Source organism: Puma concolor, chromosome B1 (genome assembly GCF_028749965.1).
Source record: "Puma concolor isolate L17-30 chromosome B1, mPumCon1.1.hap2, whole genome shotgun sequence".
Lineage (NCBI taxonomy): Eukaryota > Metazoa > Chordata > Mammalia > Carnivora > Felidae > Puma > Puma concolor.
The window spans coordinates 206059900-206080658 of NC_141670.1; the positions used below are offsets into that span (position 1 = coordinate 206059900).

Sequence of the window (20759 nt, forward strand, 5' to 3'; positions counted from 1 at the left end):
GACAAAAACCGACAGGACTGTAGGAGGAAGAGGAGAACCCGCCCGTAGTCAGGAGGCTCTGACACCCACCCCTCTGTCAGGAGCGGACAGATCCAGCAGCAGGTCAGGAAGGACATCGTTGAACTCAACAGCACCATCAGTCAACGGCACCTAACGGATGTCTGTAGCCGACTTCATCCACCAACTGCAGAATATGCAAATTCTCAAGGCCACACTCACCAAGACAGCCCACATTCTGGGCCACAAAGCACACTTCAACAAATTCGAGAGAGTAAAAGTCATACGATGTCTGCTCTCAGACCACAAGGGAATTAAAGCAGAAATCAGTACCAAAAAGAAGGCTGTGAAATCCGCAAATATTTGCAAATGAAACTCCCTGTCATATAGTTTTAATTTTTGTCTAGAATTTCCTTACTGCCTTTTCCTCCTGCAACTACATTTAACTTTGAAATGACTTCGATCTCAGCATATAAGATACATGTATCACTGGTACAAAGACATTTGAAAACCAGAAACAATCTTCAAGTTTTCCTAAGTTCAAACAAACAAACTTTCTACACTACTCATCCCAAGCGTTTTAGGTACTAAATATTTACCCACAATGGCCACAGTATGAATTAAAAGAATTACAACTATAATGACACGAAGGCTTAATGGTGACGGATGCCACTTTACCAGAGTAAAGATCCCTAACGGCCCCACAAACACAAACAGGGAAGCAGAAGAGCTCCGTGAGCACAGCCGCCCTCCTCCACGTTCAGTGCCCACCTCTGCCTCCCAATGACACGGGGACATCCTCTGAACACGCTTGCTCTGATGTAACTGAACAAGTGTGTGAATTCTCTAGAAGGGGCTTCTACCAACTCCTATGGGGTTGTGAACACGTTATGCATTAGCTACACGTGTATTCACAGTATTCGCTGAAGTCAAACTAACTCAAGTAATACAAACCAATTTTGGAAGACCTTGTAAGTGACAACGCTAGCTTGTTAGAGAAACAAACGTCTTTTTATCAGCTACAATTGAAGTATTTTGCCAAATGCATCTCATTTTTCTAAATAAAAATGGCATCCAGTTAATGTATTTTACATGCATCACTGAACAGTCTTGACATTCATAGCACAGTGACTGAAATGAAGCTTAACAGCTCGTCCTCTGTATTTGCCCTTCTACCAATGAATCCTTCATCACGTCTATTTACTAGATTAAAATTGAAAAGGTATTAGATAAATAGATTTTATATACAGATGATGCTCCCCCCAAATATTTTTCTTCTCTTTTACCATTTTAGGGACTACTTATAATGCTGTGAGAAAAGGCCAAAAGTTAGGGGGAAAAATACCCGTTTTTAACTGGAGTGTCCCAGCAGCCTCTGGGGAATAATCAGCTTCACTGCACTCTATTTCTAGGGGTGGTTCCTAGGGACTAGACAGCAGTTCTATCCAGGGAAAAACAGAGTGGATAGCTTCCCCACCTCATATATTCAACCAGAGAGAAAGAGGCTATGTAGACTAGGCGACTGTGAAAACAGGCTGGCTTTGAATATACACCTGAAAATGCTATTTCAAATCATTTTACTAATAAAGCCATCATTCAATGTCAAACTGAGAGATACCCAATCGAACAAAATTTAAGCATAAACCTGGGTAGTTACCAATTACTTATCACAACAAAACGTAACAAACTGATTCTACTTTACTCTGAATCAGTGGTTGTCACTCTCCTACCCTAACCCCTCCCCAGAAAACAAAGCCCACTGGTGGGCTACACACACCCCACTTCATGGCAGACACCCTTGCAGGGAGAAAATGTGTGTGCGGTTTGAAAAAGCCCCTTCCACCCTGCGTTCTCCTCCCTTCTCCCAGTTAAGAATCACGGTTTTAAATCATAAGTCTGTAGTTTGGGGAAAATTTTATTTTTGATTAAAACTCATCTTGAACCAGAATAACTGATAGAAAAGGAAACCAAAAATCAGAATTCAGAAGAGTCAATAAAGCTAAGTTCAAAATAGCTAAGGAGGCAAAGCTATCTAAGGTACAAAGAATGAAACCAACCTAAGAATTTCTCTGCAAAGCCTAAGCTACTCAAATAGAAGCATGGTGTTCTCTGAGAAGAAATACATGAAAATCGAACTTCTTCTAGATGCCCACTCTTTCTCTGAACAAGCCTGCAGCACAGCCAGTTTCTGGGATGCCCTTTCCCGTGTGCCCGCCAGCCACCCCTCAACAACCACCTGACGCTGGGACTTCTTCGTGTAGTGCGCTCAGGATTCCTCCTTAAGTCTGTGTATTTCGACAAGTCCTTAATTTTTGCACATAGAGAGCATAATCATTTCAGATACTGGAGAGCCCTGCTAGGGTCAGAAGACTCATGCGTACTCAGTATTTTACCCATACAATGTTAGGAAAAAGAGCCAGGGCCCAGGGCGCCGTAAGTAAAGAACCGAACTATGTCTTGGTGAGAAGAGCTATCTGTGCAGGCACCCAAGGATAACTCGTTACACCAACATCACCTGGGAAACTCTTTACATTCTGGTTAATTCTGAAGGAATACATCATGACTTTTGTGATTGTTCTTACAACCGTGAACATTCAAAATTCTGAGAGCTTAAGAGATTACGATAAAAGGAGACATTTGCAGACCTCCCATCAGGAGTAGACATGGTCCTATACAAGTTGACAATTTATGACTTTTGTCTGTTAAACTATGCACTTCTTGCAAAGACCTTAGTGACAGGGGAGCTTCAGGCCCTCTCTGCCTTGACTTACCTTACTGTGTGTGAAGGGGGGTGCTGTATACAAGGTGGGGTGGATGAGAGGGCGGGGCAGGTGTGGGACTGCGTGCAAAGGCACATGTCCGTGGATGTGGGGGTAAAGATGCAGAGCAGGGTGTGTGGGCTTCTCTGGGCTCATGAACTGATGGCCGGGAGGAAGGGCGCCAGCTGTCATTGCTGATGCTGTCAGTCCAGAGGCTTCTTGTTTACAAACATGACATTCACAAGTGTTTGGAGTTTGTTCAGCCTGAAAGGAAAGAAAAAAAAAAAAAAAAAAGTACCCAGTTATTTAGCGAAACAAAGAAGGGACAAATTAAAAAGTCACATTCTGCTGAGCAGCTACACAGCCAAAACAAAGATGGCAGGGCTCATCTGAGACCTCAAGTCACCCAGGGCCCTCCTTGTAAAGTACAGAGGGGACCCCATGAGCCCAGGATGCAGGAAACCTGAGGAGAGAAGAGATGCACACCTCACTCCCCAGCCGGGCGTCTGCTGAGGTGGCACCCGCACCAGTGTGCTCCCGTGCCTGTCCGCGAAGGGACAAGGGGACTGGCAAGGGTGGCAGAGTACAGAGGGGGGCTGGGGCCAGGGACGACAGAGCACTGGTACTGGACTCCACGGGGCTCGCACTGCTAAGGCGTGGTTACATGGAGATTCTGTGAAGGCACCAGAGACAGGACTCAGCTGAGGGAAGAGAGGCAGTCGGTGGCTTCTCTCCCTCGAAACAAGGTAAAACTGAACACAATTGTCAAAGCAACCATCTGAGGATCTGAAAGTCAACCAAAGGGAAAAAGCAAATTGAGAAGCATTTATTCATGCCAATCTACCAGAACGTCAGGTAAGAGCAGTGGGAGTCTAGCCCTCTTGCCTGGGGCACTTCCCGTTGCCAACAGCCCTTAAAAATTAACTAAAAAAACCCCCAAAAAACAAAAACAAAGAATCAACAGCAGAATTAAAATGGAATACTAAAATTTTTGTCTGATACAAAAGAGGAACAGAGGAACAAAACATATGAGACCTAGAGAAACAGACAGCAAATGGCAGCTGTTCACAGCACCAATCATGACATTAACCATAAACAAAGCACTCCAGACCAAAGGCAGGATCGATGGACAAGATGCAAATATAAGACCCAACTAAAAGATTCAAAGACAAATCTTACATTCTAAGACATGAAAAAATATATAACGTGCACACACAGTAATTCTAAGACAGCTGGAATGACTCTTCATGTCACATGAGATGGTCTTTAAGAGAAGAAATGCTAGTGGAGAATCATCTCATAATGACAAAAGAGTCAATATACCAGGAAGATGTAACAATAATACATGTATACACCTTCAACAACACTGTCCCAAATGCATGAATCAAAATCTGGCAGATTTGAGAAGGGAACAGACGATCCCGCAGTTATACTTGAAGACTTCGGTACATCTGTCAGCAATTTTTAGAACAAGACAGAAAACCAGTAAGGATACAAAAGACTTGAATAATGGTATCAGTTTGACCAAACTTTCATTTGTAGGACGCTCCACAAGAGCGGAACACAAATTATTTTCAAGTGTACATGGGGCATCATCTAGGAGAGACCACATGTTAGGCCATAAAACAGGTCTCAATAAGTTTTCAAGTTCTAAAATCAGTAATCTAAGCTTAGGCTTCACAAGTTAGAAAGGGAAAAACAAACCGAACCCAAAGACTGCAGCAGAAGTAATGAAGATCAGAATACAAATAAATGAAATTAAGAGAAAAACAGAGAAAATTAACAAAACCTAAAATTGGTTATTTACAAAAATTGATAGACCTCTAGCAAACAAAATTTGTAAGAAAACAAAATTACCAAAACCAGGGATTAACATCACTCCAGACCCTGTAGAATGAAAAGAATTTATAAGTGAATACCAGAAACAACCTTACGCCATCAAATTAGGTGAAATGGATGAATTCCTAAAAAGACACAAATTTTTTAAATTAACTCAAGAGGAAATAGAAAATCTGAGTAAACCTATTAATAAACAAAACCCGAATGAGTAATTGTAAGTCTTCCCACACAAAAAAAGACCAGGCCCAGGGGATTTCACTGGTAAATTTTATCACATATTTAAGAAATCCGAATTTTAGACAAATTGCTTCAGAAATTGTAGGCAGAATAAACACTTCCCAACTAATTCCTTAAGGCTAATATTATCAAAGTCAGACAAAGATGTCATAAGCAGAGATGACCATAAAATAGTATCTTTCATTAACATGGATGTAAAAGATTAGGAAACCAATCCAGCAACAAACAAAAAAAAAATTATATACCACACCAAGTGGGATTTATCCTAGGAATACAAGGTTGGTTTAATATCCAAAAATCACTTGATGCAATACACTACAGTAACAGGATGAAGGATGAAAACCACAGGAACATCTCAATAGATGCAGAAAAGGCATTTGGAAAACCAGATACATGTTCATGATAAAACTCTCAGGAAACTGGGAGTTGACAGGATTCATGTCCTCCACTTGGTAAGGTCATCCCTAGACACTGTGCAGGTAGCATCACACTAGTAACAGACCGAGTACTTCCCTCCAGGCCTGGGACCAAGGCAAAGACATACGCTTGCAACGCTTCCCCGCAGAGCTGGACTGGAGGCGCTAGCTAGCTCAGGAAGGCGAGAGTAAGACATTAAAAGCATCCAGATTGAGGAAAAAGTAAAACTGTCTTTATTCACAAACAACATAATCTTGCATGTAGAAAATCCAAAGGGATCTACCAAAAAAAAAAAAAAAAAAAAAAAAAGGAAAAACAACAAAAGAATAAATGAGTTTAAGCTACAGAATATAAGATCAATATATAAAAATCAACTGTATTTCTACATATTGCCAACAATCAATTGAAAACTGAAATTAGAAAATACCATTTACTGCAGAATCAAAACCATCTAATACTTAAGAATAAATTTAGGAAGTTCAAGACCTACTTACTAGAAATTTTAACTGCTGAAAGAAATCAACAATGATTTAAACAAATGGAAAGGTATAGTGCATTCATAGGCTGACAGATTCCAGTTTTGTTAGGACTATATTTTCCCCAAATTGATCTGTATTATCCCACAGATAAAAGACTAGGCCCAGAGGATTCTGCCCAGGTGAATTCTACCAAATATTCAAGAATTCAACTCAATCTCTATCAAAATTCAGGAAAGCTTTTTTGTAGAACAAGCTGATTCTAAAACTTACATGGAAACATAAAGGATTCTGAACAGCCTAAACAGTTTTCAATAAGGCCTCACCAAGCTGGAGAGCAGATCCTACCTTATTTCCAAACTTACTATAAAGCATAGGTCAAATACACTATGGGAAAGGACCCAGAGGTCAAATAAACACAGAATACAGAGTGCAGACAATAAACACTTGTATTTATAGTCAAATGATTTTCAGCAAATGGCCACTGCAATTCAACAGGAAAAGAGATGGTCTTTTCAACAAATGGTGCTGGGACAATCTGGATATCCACATGTGCAAAAAGATGAATTTAAACCCTACTCTCACACCATAAGTAAAAACTGGGTCAAATGAACCAGACCTGACTAAGAGCTAAAATTACAAATCGTCTAGAAGAAAACAGAGTTTTGTATTAGGCAAAGTTTTCTTGGATGGGACATCAAAAGTATGATTCATAAAAGAAAGAGTTGATGAATAAGAATTCAGCAAAATTAAAAACTTTTCATTTTCAAAAAATACCACTAAAAACTAACAGACATGCCACAGACCAAGAGAAAATGTTTTCAGATCACGTAATTATAAAGGAGGGGCAACACATAAAGAATTCTTCTAATTCCTATAACTCAATAAGCTGGAAAAGGAAACAAATGGCCCATCGATATAGATAAAAGAATGCTCAGCTTTACCCATAAACAATAAAATGGAGACTGAAACTTGAAGGGATTACCAATTCTTATCAGACTGGCAGCACCCCAAAACTGTATGATAGCAGCCTCTTTGGGGGGGCAGGGCAGCCATCACACTCTGACCCAGAAAAGCCACTGCTGGTGACCAATCCTGGGGATAGACCTACTTATGTATGAAAGATGTGTAAGGACGCTCCCTGAACAGTATATAGGGGAAAAAGAGGGAAGCAAACACAGGTGCCCAGCAGCAGGGGACTAAAAAGAAAAACAAAACCATGGTACATCCACCTGCTGGAACACAGAGGGCAGCAGAAGAGAACAAAGTGCACTCTGTACAGGGAGGGTTGGTCAGGGAACTGCCTGTGCACATTAAGCCTTTTCATTTGTAAGGGGAAGAAGAAACATGAGCATTTGCATAAACAAACACTGGGAAGACACACGACAACGAGTAAGACTGGTTATCTACTGGGACTAAAACTGGGGGTGGGTAGGTGCTGGCCAGGGCAGATGGTGAAGGACAAGGGGGCAGGACTTCTCAATGTAACACCTTTTCACCATGTCACCTTCCTTGCCTGAACCGTGGATCTACACTGCCTATTAAGTAAGTTAATTAACTAAGCATCTTGACTTTTACCTGGTCTTCCTTTCATTTAAAAACTACGTGATAACCTATTTATAAAACTGAGTCTCTAAGAAAAGACAGTTGTCTCATGAGGTATTACCTTCAGTTAAGAAACCAGATATCCACCAGAAAGAAAACCTCCCTTACAAAATCAACCATTTCTGAAATTTTAACATTCCACTATTTTACTTGTTTAAAAAAGTCTCACTGGGTGGTTCAGTCAGTTAAGCATCCAACTTTGGCACAGGTCATGATCTCACAGGCCATGGGTTCGTGAGTTCGAGCCCCATGTCAGGCTCTCTGCTGTTAACACTGAGCCTGCTTGGGATCTGCTGCCTCCCTGCCCCTCCCCCACTCGCGTGCACGCGTGTGCACATGTGTGCACGCGTGCGCTCTCTCTCTCTCTCTCTCTCTCTCTCTAACAATAAACATTTAAAAAACAAAAATACAAACTCTCCCCTTGCTTCTTTAAATTTTTTTTTTTTTTTTTCAACGTTTATTTATTTTTGGGACAGAGAGAGACAGAGCATGAACATGGGAGGGGCAGAGAGAGAGGGAGACACAGAATTGGAAACAGGCTCCAGGCTCTGAGCCATCAGCCCAGAGCCCGACGCGGGGCTCAAACTCACGGACCGCGAGATCGTGACCTGGCTGAAGTCGGACGCTTAACCGACTGCGCCACCCAGGCGCCCTCCCCTTGCTTCTTTATAGAAAAAACCCTCTATGATACCCAAATATCTGGAGCTACTCTGGAGAGTTACAAAATCAAGACCGATTTGACTCGGTCATTTCGACTCAAGCAAGAGTCGATTAGACTCAAGCAAGAGGAACAAGATCAAAATGGGGCTCAGGAGTCATGTTGATTTATTTTTAAAAGCATGCTCTGATCCTCTCCAGTGCTCATCTTCAGAAGTTATTCAAAACAACACAATTTTGCATTCAATAATTCTCATGTTTAGGAAATACACACAGAGAAAGATACCCTTGGCAAAACACAAAGTTCGGAAAGATAAAATCGTACCTGCTGAGTTGGGTAAGATGGGGGTGGACTGTCCACTTTACTTTCCTCTTTCCTGGGGCTCCCATTGCCTAGAGCCACGTCTTGCTTTGGGGCTCCCGGCGGCTCCCCACTGCTTTCGCCATCTGCCTCTTCGTCGTCAGCCTCTGAAGAGCTACTACTGGTACTGCTTACCTGAGGGGACTTTAAAAACAACCTTTATCATTTATACTTTTCAAAACGCAAGAATATAAAAAAATAAGATGCCAGATTACCATTTTCTGCCACTTATTGTCACCAGGAAGAAGTTGTACCCATACCTCATCTTTCAGAGCCATGTTTTCCCCGCCACCATTCAATTCGCTGTGGATTCCATTCATGTTGGCCACCACCTCAGTATCGTCGTAGTTACTCAATGGATAAATATCAGCAAACTTAGCTGACAATGGCGCAACGTCTTCGTCATCACTACAACTGAGACAGGCAGAGATGGTCACCATGAGGCCATTTACCCGGAGGGACAGTGAGTGAACCACCCACAAAGCACAGACGTCTCCTTCACGGACACTATTCTTGTTCACAAGAGTGTTACACTGAGCGCCACACACTTCCTACTATCTCTCAGTAACCTGAACACAAGGAGAAAAAATGCCTGAACAATTACCATTGGTACTATTTAGAAGAATGGAAAACAAAACTCCAAAAGTAGAAAAAATGTTGGAAAAAGCATAAAAATGTAATCAGATTAATCACTGCATTTCCACTCAACTTGAAGTGCCTTGGTCTACAGCTGTTCTTTGCCATTTCCAAGCAGACACACAATTTTTTTACTAAAATTAAAGGACTACAAAGGACTGCCAAAATTTCAGACGTAGCCAGGTGAACAAAACTTTAAGGCACTTAGTTGACAAAATACTGAAAGTTTTTCACTATAAGGCCAGCTCTGGACAAGTCAGTCATGATCTTAAGTAAATATCAGCTTTAGCAAGACATCTAAACAGTGGGCAAATGAAATACTTACTAAAAATTATAAGCAAATTTCAAGAACTGTAGCCAACGAAGGCCACTTCAAACATACGCTTTTCTGGTGTGTGGAAAGAGTGGGCACGGAGCTCCCACTGCAGTGCAAATTGTTCAAGGTGTGATGTGACCACACATGGTCACGCCATAGTCTATGTGAGCATGCCTCTGAGTCCACCTTCTGCCTCAGCATACAACAACCTCCAGAAGGAAAAGTCCTAAGAACTAGTGACCTTTTAGCTTCAGAAGAGCGTCCAGAATTGCTCAACTCAAATGTCTTTCCCATTTTTAGAAACAGAGTCAACATACTACAGCACACTCACCAAGGGAAGCACACAGCACCCACCAGGTGCGGGCTGTGCAGGCTTCCCGAGGGCCTGTGGTGCCTGAGGTGACGGGACACTTTGCCTTGGTCGACACTCAGCCGCTCCTGAGATGTTATAACCACCACGACCCACAGATGAGGAAACCGAGGTTCAGCGATGAAGTGATCAAATCGTCTGCTCGACGTAATGAAGGCGGGCTGCACTGGCCCTAGAGCCCACCAAAACTGGAGGGCACTGCTGAACAGAGACTAAAACTGCACGACTCTATTTAAGCGCCTTCACGATGACACCAAGAAAGAGACAACACGTACCAAAGGCAACGCTGGAGGGCTTCAGGTCACGGTAAATCGTATTTGGCAGACATTAGCCCCAGGCTGCTGAAGGACCAGAGGCCCGGAACGGCCACGGACAATCCCAGCCTGAGGAGAAAGGTGCCCACAGCCCACTTCCTCCACCACGTGACAAGGCACAGGAGCTCACACCTGACGCTGGCAGCTGTGACATGTGAGCAGGGATAGGCTCTTCTGACACACATTTTTATTAGGCTGTATGTGTTTCCTGCCGATACGTTTTTTAGAGGCTGGTAAACAGCTGGCTGGGAAACTCTCGACCCTCCTTCACAGACTCCCAGAGAGCACAGGGTGTCCAGGACTAGAAAGCAGTTCGAGCTCAACAGAGTCATGGCATTCAGACCAATCCCTTTAGAATTATTTTGTGTTTGAGACCAGATGCATACTGAGGACTGGAAGACTCCAAAGGAAAGCCTCAGAGTCATCGTGAGAAATCCAGATGGAAGAAGTGAGAAATCTGAGAAGCGCTGAACAGCCCGCAGTTGGGGCAACAATCTCTACTACTGGGTACCGGGGCTGATGTCCGTCACCTGCACGGGGCTCCTGACACCCCTATGCTCTACGATAAGCGAAATACAAACCTAAATGTACCTAAATAAAATAAAAACACGCATCCATGTGCAACCCGTCCAGAAGTCAGGGTGGAAAGCCTCAACAAATGACAGGGTCACAACTCCGAACAAACGTGGGACCACTCACCTACAGTGTGAATTGGCGATAGTGGCACAGCCACCTCGCTCATACAAAATGTACTTGTAGATAATGTGGGAACACGGAAAACAGAACCTTTCAATCGCTTGCTAAAGTGATCATCTGGGTTTTTAGCAAGACATGGGATAAGCATGAATGCTGAACGGACAATGAGGCGGAATGAGCTTCGGGCTGATCACCCTCAAATAAAATGAGGAAACGTGAAGCCAGAACTGAAGAGACACTTCCCTGCATACCAACATGGTTTTTCTTTACTGGCATTTATTAATTTACCATATTTTTTTGTCAGGTAATGAAATAGTGTCAAAGTTTGGGTTTACTGATTTCATATTTTAAAAGTTGCTTAAAAAATGAAGGATCCTTTTTCTGGAAAAGCACTATAATGATATCCATACTTCTGCAGACAACACTGTCCATACTTCTCATTATTGGGTTACGTAAATTTCTGAAATCTTATTACAAAGTCACAACTTACAAAGTTGGTGCAGAGCCATTGTCTGTGAGGATGAGTCTGGGATGTTGCTGAATTGTAATGGGAGAGCTGGAACCTGACCCTGAGCTTGCTGAGGACACGCTAGGTGGGCGCATCTCAGAGAGATAGTCGGGAGCAGAATCCACTTGGAGGGGCAGCTGGTGACTGTGGATGTCGCCAGTGACGGGGGGGTCCATGACACCACAAGTGAGGATGTGCGAGAGGCTGCAGTCATCACAAGCACATCTGAGTGGGAATGAAGGACAGTTACCCAGAGAGCCAGGAGAGAAGGTCAGACCACACTCTTGTCAGGGTCAGCGCCTCTGCTGAGGCCGTGGGTCCCACGGGCCCTCTGTGCCCACACGACAGCACAGGCTCACCTTCTCCTGTAGTTGCAGTTGGGGCAGTCGGGCATGCTCAGCCGGGAGGACAACATGTGCCTCATGGCGTCCGTGAAATTGTTCTCACCAGCAACTGCTTTCTTGCTGGTTAGCTGGAGGGAATCATCAAATGAGAGGTTAACTCTGCAAGGCAGATTCCCCAATCGGGTGGTCCGAGTTTTCAGTAATCACGGTAATATGTATCACGCCCATCTAGAAGCCAGCGGCCACAGCTTCCCAGAATAGGAAAGAGCCACGAAGGGGTGGGGGGAAAGGGGCAGACCTGAAATGTGCAGCAGCCCTTGGCTAGAGCTGCACAAAGGCCAGGGAGCAGGAACACCCCCCGCTGGTGCCTCACCAGCAGACACCAGCCTTGACCCCAAATGGCTGTGTGCTCGGGACTCACTAGGGACCAGGAGCTCAGAACTAAACTGTGGCCCCCAAGGAGCTCAGACCCTGAAAGAGGAAACCATGAGGTGGGAGGTGCTCCAGCCCAGATCTGTGCAGGAGGCCACGGAAACGGAAACAGAAAAGCAGCTCAGCACGGCCGGCGTGTGTGGGGCGGGGGGGTGTGATTCACAGGGGAGGCGGTTCGCTGCTAACTTCATCAGAGGCCAAAAAAAAAAAAAAAAAAAGCCTCTGGGTCAGAGGCAGAGCACTGAGCTAAGCATCCAATGAAACACCTCTAGAAGGCCTACTGACCCTGGGCTGAGCAGGAAAGGGGTCTTGGCAGACTGGGAGGAGAGCACCGGGCCCAACAGTGTAGCCTGGAGGCACACAGGCCTGCGCACACGGAGCTGTAGCACGAGTGGCACTTGTGACACGTGCTGGCAGCTGGCAGGTGGGAGCAAGGCCAGCTGGGGAGGATGCCCACTGCAGGGACAAGGACCAGCAACTGAAGGGGGTGGAGCCAGGAGCTACGTGGAAAGTGGCACCCAAACTTCCAGTCAACTAGGCAAGCATCTGGATTTCAGAGAAGCCTGTGGACCAGCTCAGGCAATGGAAGGGGTGAGGCTGGAAGGGCCATTTGATAGGACAGAATCCATACAGGAAGGGTAGTGGGGGGCCGGGGGCGGGAGAGCACGCGGAGCATGGAGCCCTCTACCCGTGGGGCCCAGAGGAGACCACAGGGGTGAGGACAGGGGGCACCAACGTCTGAAGAGGGCCAGGGGAGAAGAGCCGGCTGGAGAAAAGCAGCAGACGCCAGCATGTGGGTGAAAATCAAGGGGAGCAGGCTTCCAGAGTCGAGTGCCCCGAGGACATCATGGCAGCCCCCCCCCCCCCCCCCCCCCGCCGGCAAGCCTCAGAGGGTGCAGGGGGGCAGGGAAGAGCCTGTGGGGAAGCAGGGAGGCAGGGAGCGAGCAGCACCGTCAGCAGCCACACTGAACGTATGGCCCGGGCGTGTGGGAAGCCGGGAAACGGCCTGAGGGGGGTGGGCCCAGTCCCACTCTGTGACCCCACCACCTGCCTAGAGAGCGCAGGGCTAGAGGGGGTCACTTGATAAACGAGCTTTTCCTTGAGGAATACAGAGGATGCGGAAACAGATAAGGAAAATTAGTTTATCTAGGATTAACAACACTATCTCAGGAGCAGGCAGGGCAGTGCGGCCTTGAAACGGGGGGGTTTCCCGAGCTGCATTCCTGCTCTGGCGTGCAGCCTCCCCACAGCCTTACCTGCTCCTCAATGAATCGCCTTTGTTTGAAAAGCTCCCAGTCCTCTGTCAGCATGCGCTGTTTGGTTTTCATGGTCATCTAGTAAGGAGATGCAAACAAAAAACCTCAGTACCAGCAAGAGTCACCCAGGCGTCCGCGAGGGGAGATCTCAGATCTGGTGCACGTGACAAACCACCTACAGAGGCTCCACCTCTTTCACGTGCTCTTCTTACGTGGGAAACACGGAGGAACTCACATTAAAAAAAGAAATTAAGATGTCAGAGCTGAATCTGTCACTGCAGTAGTGAACATTCATCCTTTACCGAAAGCCTCTTGTTAATGTGCCCTGCCTGAACCAGAGATCCAGAAATGGAGATGACCCAGCCTGCCCGTGACGAGCCTGCGGACAGGACACCGGTGTCACAAAGGGGCAAATTTGGTACAACTGCACTCACACGAGGCCCCTGGAGGAGTCAAATCCACAGAACAGAAGGTAGACGGGGGCACCAGGGGCTGGGAGGGGTGGGGGGAAGGGAGGGCTGTTGTGCAATGGGACAGGGTGTCCTTCAGGGAAGGTGGAGACGTTCTACAGGCAGAGGCTGGGGACGCTCACAACCATGGGAATGTACTTACTGCCACTGAAATGGACACTTCACAGTGGTTAAAACTGTAGATTTTATGTTACGTGTATTTTACCACAATTAGAAAAGAAGCCCAATTGAGGGGGACAGGGAATAAAGATGGGCTCAAAGGTACAGTTTTAGTGGGCGGGGGGAGGCTATGAAACAATGAAGTCTTGATGTTTATCTAAATGTATTCTTCTAATTATTAAAAACTTAAGAATAACCACTAAAAACATAGATGTGGGATTTGTATCTTCCAAATTATCAGAACAAAGAAAAGCGGGGGGGGGGGGGACATATTTAATCCCATAGACAAGAAAATACTACCAATAAGCCCTCCAAAACAAAACAAAAGTAATTTCAAAAAATAAATTCATGCTTTTGGAAAAAACATTTTTAATCATTTAAACCATAAGAGAAGAAATCAAAGTTGAAAGTACAGTCCACAGAAATAACTGACAATGAAAGCCCCACAAATCTGATTATGTAAGATGTGCCCAACATGTAGAAGAAAATGTACCGGTTTAGATGCATTTCTGAGAGAACGAAACAGAACAAAAGACTGAAAAGTATGTGTTCAACCTAACAAGCCAAAGGAACAAAATAAAAATGAGAAACAAACCCATAAGGCAGGAAGAAATTAAAGGTAAAAGCAGAAATTATCAGGAAAATGAAGAAGCAAATGTGATCAATAAACACGGGAACACTGTTCTCCAAATTCCCTCCCAGGCTGACCAAGGGAAGAAAAGGCCCCACAGTTAAAGTGGGCCTGAGAAAGGGCAGACACAGGCGGGGGGGCAGGAGGAAGTAACTGTACAAGGTAGACGTTCACATCCAAAGAAAAGCTGTGAGCAGGTGGCTCACGGGCTGTTCCGCTGTGCCTGCACAGTGCTTTTTAAAAAGCTGAGTCAACATTAGAAAGCTCTTGAGATTCCACCTAAGGGCCAGACTTCTGTGGACGTCTTCGCAGCTCTGAGGCACCTGCCCTTTGCTGCCCTCCTGGCCGAGGGTGTGGTGTTTCCTTTGGTACAGATGGTGCTCTCCATGCCAAGTGTGCCAGGGAGGCAGGCTGGGGGGGGGGGGGGGGGGGGCGGGGGGGGGCGTGGGCAGCAGCTCTCCCACAGCCTCCCCTCTGAGCACAAGCTTGTAATCCCTTGTCTAAACGATGCAGACAACTTCCTAGGCGAACATCAATTTGTGGAGCTGACTCATGAAGCAAAAACCCCAGAACAGATGACAAAGTAAAATGTAAACTGAAAAGGCAGCATGAGGTCTATAATCCTCGCTCCTCCTCCCTGCAAAACAAATCATGCCCCAGGTTTTAGGGTGTATTCCCTCAAATCCTTTATGGAAAAACAAGTTTTTTTTAACTGGATGCTGGAAAGTTCATCATCATGGAAAGTTTCTCAATTCATTCTACGAGACTAGCATAACCTTTATGCAAAACAGAGAAGGCCTCAAAGACAAAGAGTCAATGATACCTCAGAATACAGACACCAACATCCTAGTATCAGCTACTTAAATCTAGTTATGGGTTAACAGAGAATACACCATAATCTAGTAAGACGTTAATTCGAGGGATGCAAACATGTCTCAAAATTAGGAAACCTAATCTCTCACTTCATATAGAAAAATACATAAAAGAAAAAAACCATACAATCAAATTCAGTATCTATTTCTGCTTTTTACAAAAATCGTAACTTTAATAAGCTAGAAAAGGGAGCCTTCCTTAATTTGCCAAGAACTATCATCAGTAAGCGAGGCAAGCACGTGACCTAACGGGAAGCCAGAGCAGAGCACAGCGCCAACAGCAGTGGCCGACAGCAGTATGCATTCGTGCTGTGCCGAAGGCTTTAACTGAAGCCAAACAAACCAGTTTAAGTGCCAGAGAGGGTAAGACAAAACATTATTGTAGGGGTCATGGTCTCCTAGAAAATTCGAGGCAGCCAACTCAGAAACTCCTGGAGAGTAAGGGCGTTGAGTGGAGTGCCAACAGCGTGACAGTGCGGCCCCAACACCCGAAGCCCCCAGATATAAACTTGGTAGGAAACAAACGGTAAAATCATAACACAGAATACAATAAAAAAAAAAAAAAAAAAAACCCTAAAAAGAGAATATATACCATCTTATTAAATGGGAAGATTCAGTATCGGTACCAGTCCTCCCTTTACGTGACATACGTCTGCTGTTTTTAGGAAAAACCTTTTTCTCACAAGTAGCTATCACTATTGCACATTTAAAGACGATTTTAAAGGAGCTACACATTAGGAAAGGTAGTAATTTCTGTATTTTAGTACAGAACTCGGCACACACTCAATAGAACTACTCTTTTGACCCTCTCCTCACATCCTCTGTGATTAACTTTTCCGAACATTTGGGTACCTGCAGGCTTATGTATGTGTCAAATAACAAATAAAGGATACGTTTTAAAAAGCAAGCAAAAACAAGTGATTTAAAGCTGTCAGCCGTCTCCCACGTCCATGCTTACTTGTGAATACTCAATTATTTTACAGATGTTTTTGAAACCTTGAAATTACTACATAATTCCTAAACTACTACTCGATTAGAAGTGACTGATGTCCATTCCAAGGGTTCTAGAAAGACTGGTACCTTCCAGATGCTAAAATTACTCAGTTTCCCTAATTTGTATTAATGGCATCATGGTTTCTTGATAGGTGAGTGAAAATAAATTTTTGGTTGCTTTAGTAAAGAGGATGTCTTTTCTTTGTGGGGAAAAAAAGGGAAAATACCTTTTTTCCCTTTTTCTTATTGTGGTAAAATACACATAACATAAAATTTGCCATCTTAACCATTTTTAAGTGTACAGTTCAGTGGTATTAAGTACATTCACATCATCGTACAAACATCCCTACCATCCATTCCCAGAACTTTCTCATCCTCCTCAAATGACACTCTGTCCCCATTAGTAATAACTCCCCGTTCTCCCCTGCCCCCCCCCCACACTTCCCCGGCTCTGGTCCCCATGAATTACACTTTCTGTCCCTAAGAATCTATGGTAGAGACCTCATATAAGTGGAGTTCTACCATATTTATTCTTTTGTGTCTGCTGAATTTCACTTGGAGTCCTATTTTCATTCATATTTTTGGTCTTCCATTTAGGTCCTTGATCTACCGAGTTAATTTTTGCATATGGTGTGAGGTAAGGTTCCAATGTCATTCTTCTGTGTATGGGTAAGTTTTGAAATCACAAAGTGTGAGTCCTCCAGTTTTGTTGTTCTTTTTCAAGATTGTTCTGGATACTCTGGGTCTCCTGAGATTGCATATGAATTTTAAGATGGGTTTTTCTTTTTTCTTAATGTTTATTTTTGTGAGGGAGGGATGCAGAGAGAGAGGGGGACAGAGAATCCCAACCAGGCTCTGTACTGACAGCTGCGAGCCCAATGTGGGGCTCAAACTCATGAACCGCAAGATCATGACCTGAGCTGAAAGACAGACACTCAACTGACTAAGCCACCTAGGTGCCACAAGATGTATTTTTCTATTTCTACAAAAACAACTTTACGATTTTGACAGGGATAGCACGGAGTGTGTAGACCACTTTAGCTAATACAGACATTTTAACCTTAAGTCTTCCAACGAACATGGCATGTCCTTCCCTTTATGTCTTTGTTAATTTCTTTCAGAAAGTTTAATGGTTTTCACTGTATAAACCTTCCACCTCCTTGAGTGAATTAATTTATAAGTATTTTACTCATTTTGATAGTGTTGTAATGGGATTTTTTATAATTTCCTTTGCAGATTGTTTGTTAACATACAGAAATATAACTTTTTGTGCACTGACTTTGTTCTTGATGCTTTGCTGAATTCATTTATTAGTTCTAGTATTTTTTTTTTTTTACAGTCTTTAGGATTTTCTACACATAAGATCATATCATCCACAGAGATAATTTACCTTCTCCCATCCCAATTTGGATGCCTTTTATTTTTCTTGCCTAATTGCTCTGACCGGAACTTCTAGTATCATGTTGAATAGAAGCAGAGAAACCAAGCAACCTTGCTTTATTCCTCATCTTAGAGGAAATGCTTTCAGTCTTTCACCACTGAGTATGATGGTTCCCATGGATTTTCACACATGGCTTTCTTATGTGGAGGTAGTTCCCTTCTGTTCCTAGTTTGTTAAGTGTTTTATCATGAAAAAGGGTTAAATACTGTCAAATGATTTTTGTGCATCGACTGAGACTACCATTTTTTTTTTTTTTTTTTACCCCCTCCACTCTGTTGATGTAGTCTATTACACTGATCAATTTTCACATATTGACCCTCCTTCCATTCCAAGAATAAGTCCCACTTGGTCATGGTGTAAAGTTCTTTCAATATATTTATGAATTCTGTTTGCTTGTTTTGTTGAGAATTTTGCTCCAATGTTCTTAAGGGATGCTGGCCTGTAGTTTTGTTGTTTTTACATTGTCTGTGGGGCTTTAGTATCAGGGTAATGCTAGCCTCACAGGATGAGTTGGCGAGCTTCTCTCCTCTTCAATTTTTTGGAAGGACTGATGTTAATTCTTCTTTAAATATTTGACAGAATTCACCTGCAAAGCCGACAGGTCCTGGGCTTTCCTCTGCTGGGAGATTTTTGATTAGTGATTCAGTCTCCATACCAGCTGTAGGTCTATTCAGACTTCCTGTGTCCCTGTGACTTAGTCTCAGCAGGTTCTGTGTTTCCAGGAATTTGTCCGTTTCATCTAAAGGGATCTGATTTGTTGGTGTTCTGTTCTGATACTGTTCACAGTACTCTTTTACCATTCTTCTTATTTCTGTAGAATCAGTAATAATGTTCCCACTTCGTTTCTGATTTTAGTAATTGAGTCTTCTCTCTTTTTTTTCTTAGTCTATATAGCTAAAGATTTGACAACTTTGATGATCTTAAAGAACAAACGTCTGGTTTCACTGTTTCTTCTACTCTGTATTTTATCTGCTGTAATCTTTATTGTTTCTCTCCTTCTGCCAGCTTTGGGTTTAGTTTGTCTTTTTTCCCTAGATCCTTAAGTTGCCAAGTTAGGTTGCTGATTTAAGATCTTTCCTACTTTTTACTGTAAGCATTTAGAGCTGTGAGAACATGTACTTTTATTTTTTTTATTTTTTAATGTTTATTTATTTTTGAGAGAGAGAGAGAGAGAGAGAGACAGCACAAGTGAGAGCAGGGGAGGGGCAGAGAGAGAGGGAGAGAGAATCCCAAGCACGCTCTGTGCTGTCAACATAGAACCTGACACGGGACTCGAACTTGTGAACTGCAATACTTAACCAACTGAGTCACCCAGGTGCCCCAGAACATGACTTTTAAAGAAATAAATTTAATTTCAGGTTTACTTTTTAAAGTAAGACTGTACTTTCCTTCCTAGAGAAAATAACCATATTGTTGTTTTTACATACACTCCATTTTCATCAGAATAGCAGTGATAATACTATACATTACATTCCTAAATAGACATTTAATTTCAGGGACAGATCCGTAAGAAAATTACTATTCCCAAAGGTTTTCTCCATTTCTGCAAAGTCTCAGTCTTTCCTTTTTTCTAAGAGTTGTCCTGAGGCATTTATGTGTTTAGTCACAGTTTAACTGGAGAAATGAAGAAAGAATTTCTAAAACCAGAACTGCATTTATATTCATCCTACCTATAACATGGAAAGAGAAAGCATCCACGGGGTCTGCAGTAGGGCAGATCCAAATCCCAGAGTCTCAAAAGTAAAACAAAGCTCTGTCAGTGCTCCCTTATCACTCCTTACATCCTGTTATCTTGGAAAGGGCGGTTTTGAATTCCTCCTCCTCTATCCACCCTCCTGCAGTTTTAGAAAGGCGGGCAGGCATCTGGGGTGCCCTCTGGAAGTCCCACACTCTGGCCTCCTAAGAGGCTCCTGCTGACCAGTTGCACCTGCCCTCAGGCCCCATCTCCAAGAGGAGGGCCCTGCCTTCTTGGTCCTCCTCCGTCCCTGTCAGCACCTGCCAAGTACAATCAACTATGTTCTGTCTGCACTCCTTTTCTAGATGGTGAGAGACCGAGAATGGGCTCTGAATGGCAGAGCTTTCAGGAAGTGGTTCCTGAAATTACAAGGCTCAGGAGCTCCCAAGGGCCTCATAGACTCTTGAGGGGACACTGAACCAGGTGGCAGCCCATGCAGGTGACGGTGGGTGTAGCCAGGCCAACAGTGATCTGATTAACAGCTGCTGCCACCCTCAGGCACAACTGAATGAAGACCACTGTGGCACCGCAGAATCTCTGCTCCCTTTGGAAAGTCAGTGGCCAGAATCCCCCAACCTGCACCTACCTCCCCATTCCCTGTCACCGCACCTGCACCTCCCCGTCCCTGGTCACCCTGGCACACGTGCCTGGCCCACAACATCTCCTGGCAGCACGCACTCACCTGCTCATCGACATAGGCGTCGATCCTCTGCTGGCACTCCAGCCACTCCTCAGCCACCCTGCGCAACTCCTCCTCGGAGCGCTGGTACCGTTGCAGCAGGGTGCTGTACGTGTCCTCGTTGCACGTGTCGTGTGTTGTGGTCCCCAGCCTAGGGAGAGAGGCATCTCAGCAAAGGAAAGGGGTCCAAAGGCTCCAGGCCAGAGACGGGAGTTTTGCTTCCGTCACCTCCTCTCCCGATGTGACAAGTGGGACACCGCTAAGCACTGCACCAGGCTGCTGCTGTGAGGCACCCAGAACAGAATCTGGAATCAAGGAGAAGCTCAAAGAAGAGCTCAAAAAAAAAAAAAAAAAAAAAAACCAAACAACACTCTTCTAAAAGACCAAGATTCTGAGGCTGCTCTGGGCTCTGCACAGTGACTGGGTGGGCCCAGGGCCTGAGAACACAGCCCTCTGGCTGGCTGTTCATCAGTCCCAGAGCAGCCAGCCGCTTTCTCTCCCATTCCTGCTTCCACAGCCTTGCTCATCACAGATTCCCATGCTTCACGCAAAGCCCTTC

General features: G+C 44.3%; 1 protein-coding gene and 1 long non-coding RNA gene across 12 annotated transcripts in view; one reads left to right on the plus strand and one right to left on the minus strand.

Moving 5' to 3' along the window:
* Positions 1-20759, minus strand: part of FAM193A (family with sequence similarity 193 member A) — a 170245-nt gene that overhangs the window by 39269 nt on the left and 110217 nt on the right. For all 11 annotated transcript variants that reach the window (XR_015250641.1, XR_015250642.1, XR_015250639.1 and 8 more), the window contains 7 exons: positions 20204-20351; positions 13221-13298; positions 11548-11660; positions 11171-11413; positions 8609-8762; positions 8313-8492; positions 2769-3020 (listed from right to left, as the gene is read on the minus strand). Coding sequence is in view for 7 of the 11 variants with exons in the window: in XM_086705601.1 (XP_086561727.1) it covers positions 2769-3020; positions 8313-8492; positions 8609-8762; positions 11171-11413; positions 11548-11660; positions 13221-13298; positions 20204-20351 (1168 nt within the window). In the remaining 4 variants the exon portion in view is untranslated. The remainder of the gene's footprint in view (positions 1-2768; positions 3021-8312; positions 8493-8608; positions 8763-11170; positions 11414-11547; positions 11661-13220; positions 13299-20203; positions 20352-20759) is intronic.
* LOC147582149 (uncharacterized) lies at positions 13395-20568 on the plus strand. The gene is made up of 3 exons (XR_015250643.1): positions 13395-13692; positions 16943-16982; positions 19827-20568. It is a non-coding gene; the product is annotated as an uncharacterized LOC147582149 (long non-coding RNA).